Raw genomic sequence first — 3969 nt, forward strand, 5'->3', positions numbered from 1 at the left:
GTTGTGTCGTTCGAAATGTTTACCGATCCTGTCTGTGACGTTCTTAATAAAAGGAAATGATACATTCCCTTGAGGTTCCTTTGTCGTATCTCTTGTCTTAGATCTTCTATTTTTCATAGCTTTTTGTCAACTCTTATGTTCGCTCGCCTTTTTATGTCGTTGTAAAGCAGCTGATCTAACACCAAAATTTCTAAAAATGAAAAGAACACTCAAGTCACCACAAGCCAACAGAATTTATAATCGGATGGAAAAAGCCTTTTTGCGGGAAAGAGTCCATCATACGAGACACAGCATGGCCAACTTAGATAACAACTTGCTAACCCTGAATCTAAAATTAGCAAATTCCATGCATAACGAGGACTGGGACAAAATAGATAGACTTACTTATGGAACAATGGAAGCGACAAGGGATTCTGCAACCAGGAGACAAATTAAGAAATTCAATGACCTTCTAACTAAGTCAAGTGAATCTCCCAGCACTGATTTGTCAAGGACTGTGGTAAACCTGTCTCAGCGGAAATTATCAGCAGAAGAAACGAGCATCCTCTCGAAAGGCGGGAACTTCGCAATCACACCGGACTCTGTACCATTTGAAGACATCATTGCAAACATCGAATCAGGAATTCGTAACCTGCAAGCAGATGTCGCAGAGGAAATTCGCACAGAAAGTGCCAGAATTTTACGCCGGGCGAAGCCACCGAAGAGTAATGTCTCATCGAAGGAAAAGAGAGCAATAAATACATAAGCGTTATAGTCCTTCCAGCTGACAAGGGGAACGCGACTGTAGTACTAAATACCGTAGACTGCGAAAAGAAAATTGGTGATCTGCTAGACCCCAAAACATACAAAAAGTTGCAACAGGACCCAACCAACCGCATCCTAAAGAAAACAAATACGTTAATCAAGAAGTCATCTATCGAACCAGAAATCCAGCGAAAACTAAGCAATTCGGAGGCATTACCACCAATATTATACGGATTGCCAAAAATCCATAAAGAGGCAGTACCCTTGAGACCCATAGTTAGCGCTATAGGTTCCCCGACTTACCATCTCGCCAAGCATCTAACCAAACTACTTGAACCACTCATAGGGAGGACAGCATCACACATCAAGGACTCGACTCAGTTTATACAGAAGATCAAAAACATCACATTGTCACCCAAAGACATATTAGTGAGCTTCGATGTTGTTTCTTTGTTCACTATGGTGCCAGTCAAAGAGACTTTGGATTTAATATCTGCACGTTTTCGGAACGATGTCACAGAACTTTTCCGACACTGCTTAACCACCACTTATTTCCAATGGAACAAGGAGTTTTATGAACAAGTTGACGGTGTAGACATGGGAAGCCCATTAAGCCCGGTCATAGCAAATTTTTTCATGGAAAAGTTTGAACAGCAGGCATTAAATACTGCCCAAAAGAAGCCCAAGTGTTGGTACCGCTACGTGGACGACACATTTGTAATATGTAAAGGAACATAAAAGGAACTGCCGGCTTGGACACACGGAAAAATCAGCAGTGGCAGAACATGCTTTTTACAAAGGTGACCATCGTATCATCGTATCATGTTCCCGGAAACATTTAGTAATGTAAAAAATTTATATTTCAAGCAAAACAATTTCCGTTTGCAGTAGGTAGGTTTCGAACCTACGCTGCCATGGAGAATCTGATTTCTAGACAGACGCCTTAACCGACAGAACAAGGCTAAATCTGTTCGAAAGTTGAACTATTTCGGGTGATGTGCCATGCGTTGAAATATAAGTCCATTATATTTTTATAAATTTACGTACTCAATCCCCATATTTGAGAAAAATTTCTGGGCTGACCTTTTAATTAAAAAATATATATTTCAAGCAAAAAAATGGCCGTTTGCAGTAGGTAGGTTTCGAACCTACGCTGCCATAGAGAATCTGATTTCTAGACAGACGCCTTAACCGACAGACCAGGGCTAAATCTGTTTGATAGTAGGACTATTTCTGGTGATGTGCCATTTGAAATATAAGGGCATATGTATGCATATTGTTTTAAATTTATGCACTCAATCCCCATAATTGACAAAATTTTCTGGGCTGAGCTGCTAATTACAAAAATTATATTTCAAGCGAAACAAATGTTCGTTTGCAGTAGGTAGGTTTCGGAACTATGCTGATAGAGAATCTGATTTCTAGTGAGAAGCCTTAACCGACAGACCAAGGCTAAATCTGTTTGAAAGTCGAACTGTTTCTGGTGATGTGTAATGCGTTGAAATATAAGGCCATTATATTTTTATAAATTTATGTAATCAATCCCCGTATTTGAGAAAAATTTCTGGGCTGAGCTGTTAATTAAAATATATATATTTCAAGCAAAACAATTTCCGTTTGCAGTAGGTAGGTTTCGAACCTACGCTGCCATGGAGAATCTGATTTCTAGTCAGACGCCTTAACCGACAGACCAGGGCTAAATCTGTTTGAAAGTAGAACTGTTTCTTGTGATGTGCCATTTGTAATATAAGGGCATTATATTGTTTTAAATGTATGCGTTCAATCCCCATAATTGACAAAATTTTCTAGACTGAGCTGCTAATTACAAAAATTATATTTCAAGCAAAACAAATGGTCGTTTGCAGTAGGTACGTTTCGAACCTACGTTGCCATGTAGAATCGGATTTCTAGTCAGACGCCTTAACCGACAGACCAAGGCTAAATCTGTTTGAAAGTCGAACTATTTCTGGTGATGTGCCATTTGAAATATAAGGGCATTATATTGTTTTAAATGTATGCACTCAATTTCCATAATTGACAAAATTTTCTGGACTGAGCTGCTAATTACAAAAATTATATTTCAAGCAAAACAAATGGTCGTTTGCAGTAGGTAAGTTTCGAAGCTACGCTGCCATGGAGAATCTGATTTCTACTCAGACGCCTTAACTGACAGACCAAGGATAAATCTGTTTAAAAGTCGAACTATATCTGGTGATGTGCCATGCGTTGAAATATAAGTCCATTATATTTTTATAAATTTATGTACTCAATCCAAATATCTGAGAAAAACTTCTGGGCTGAGCTGTTAATTAAAAAAATTATATTTCAAGCAAAACAATGGCCGTTTGCAGTAGGTAGGTTTCGAACCTACGCTGCCATAGAGAATCTGATTTCTAGACAGACGCCTTAACCGACAGACCAGGGCTAAATCTGTTTGATAGTAGGACTATTTCTGGTGATGTGCCATTTGAAATATAAGGGCATATGTATGCATATTGTTTTAAATTTATGCACTCAATCCCCATAATTGACAAAATTTTCTGGGCTGAGCTGCTAATTACAAAAATTATATTTCAAGCAAAACAAATGTTCGTTTGCAGTAGGTAGGTTTCGGAACTATGCTGATAGAGAATCTGATTTCGAGTGAGAAGCCTTAACCGACAGACCAAGGCTAAATCTGTTTGAAAGTCGAACTGTTTCTGGTGATGTGTAATGCGTTGAAATATAAGGCCATTATATTTTTATAAATTTATGTAATCAATCCCCGTATTTGAGAAAAATTTCTGGGCTGAGCTGTTAATTAAAATATATATATTTCAAGCAAAACAATTTCCGTTTGCAGTAGGTAGGTTTCGAACCTACGCTGCCATGGAGAATCTGATTTCTAGTCAGACGCCTTAACCGACAGACCAGGGCTAAATCTGTTTGAAAGTAGAACTGTTTCTTGTGATGTGCCATTTGTAATATAAGGGCATTATATTGTTTTAAATGTATGCGTTCAATCCCCATAATTGACAAAATTTTCTAGACTGAGCTGCTAATTTCAAAAATTATATTTCAAGCAAAACAAATGGTCGTTTGCAGTAGGTACGTTTCGAACCTACGTTGCCATGTAGAATAGGATTTCTAGTCACACGCCTTAACCGACAGACCAAGGCTAAATCTGTTTGAAAGTCGAACTATTTCTGGTGATGTGCCATTTGAAATATAAGGGCATTATATTGT

General features: G+C 38.2%; 1 protein-coding gene across 1 annotated transcript; it reads left to right on the forward strand.

Moving 5' to 3' along the window:
• The first annotated feature begins 394 nt into the window (after positions 1-394).
• On the forward strand, positions 395-1482 carry LOC132697634 (uncharacterized). The gene is made up of 2 exons (XM_060663177.1): positions 395-704; positions 764-1482. Exons 1-2 carry the CDS (start codon positions 395-397, stop codon positions 1480-1482), a joined length of 1029 nt encoding a protein of 342 aa, XP_060519160.1.
• The last annotated feature ends 2487 nt before the right edge of the window (positions 1483-3969 follow it).

The sequence above is a fragment of the Cylas formicarius genome, unplaced genomic scaffold (assembly GCF_029955315.1).
Source record: "Cylas formicarius isolate icCylForm1 unplaced genomic scaffold, icCylForm1.1 PGA_scaffold_26__1_contigs__length_5699629, whole genome shotgun sequence".
Classification (NCBI taxonomy): domain Eukaryota; kingdom Metazoa; phylum Arthropoda; class Insecta; order Coleoptera; family Brentidae; genus Cylas; species Cylas formicarius.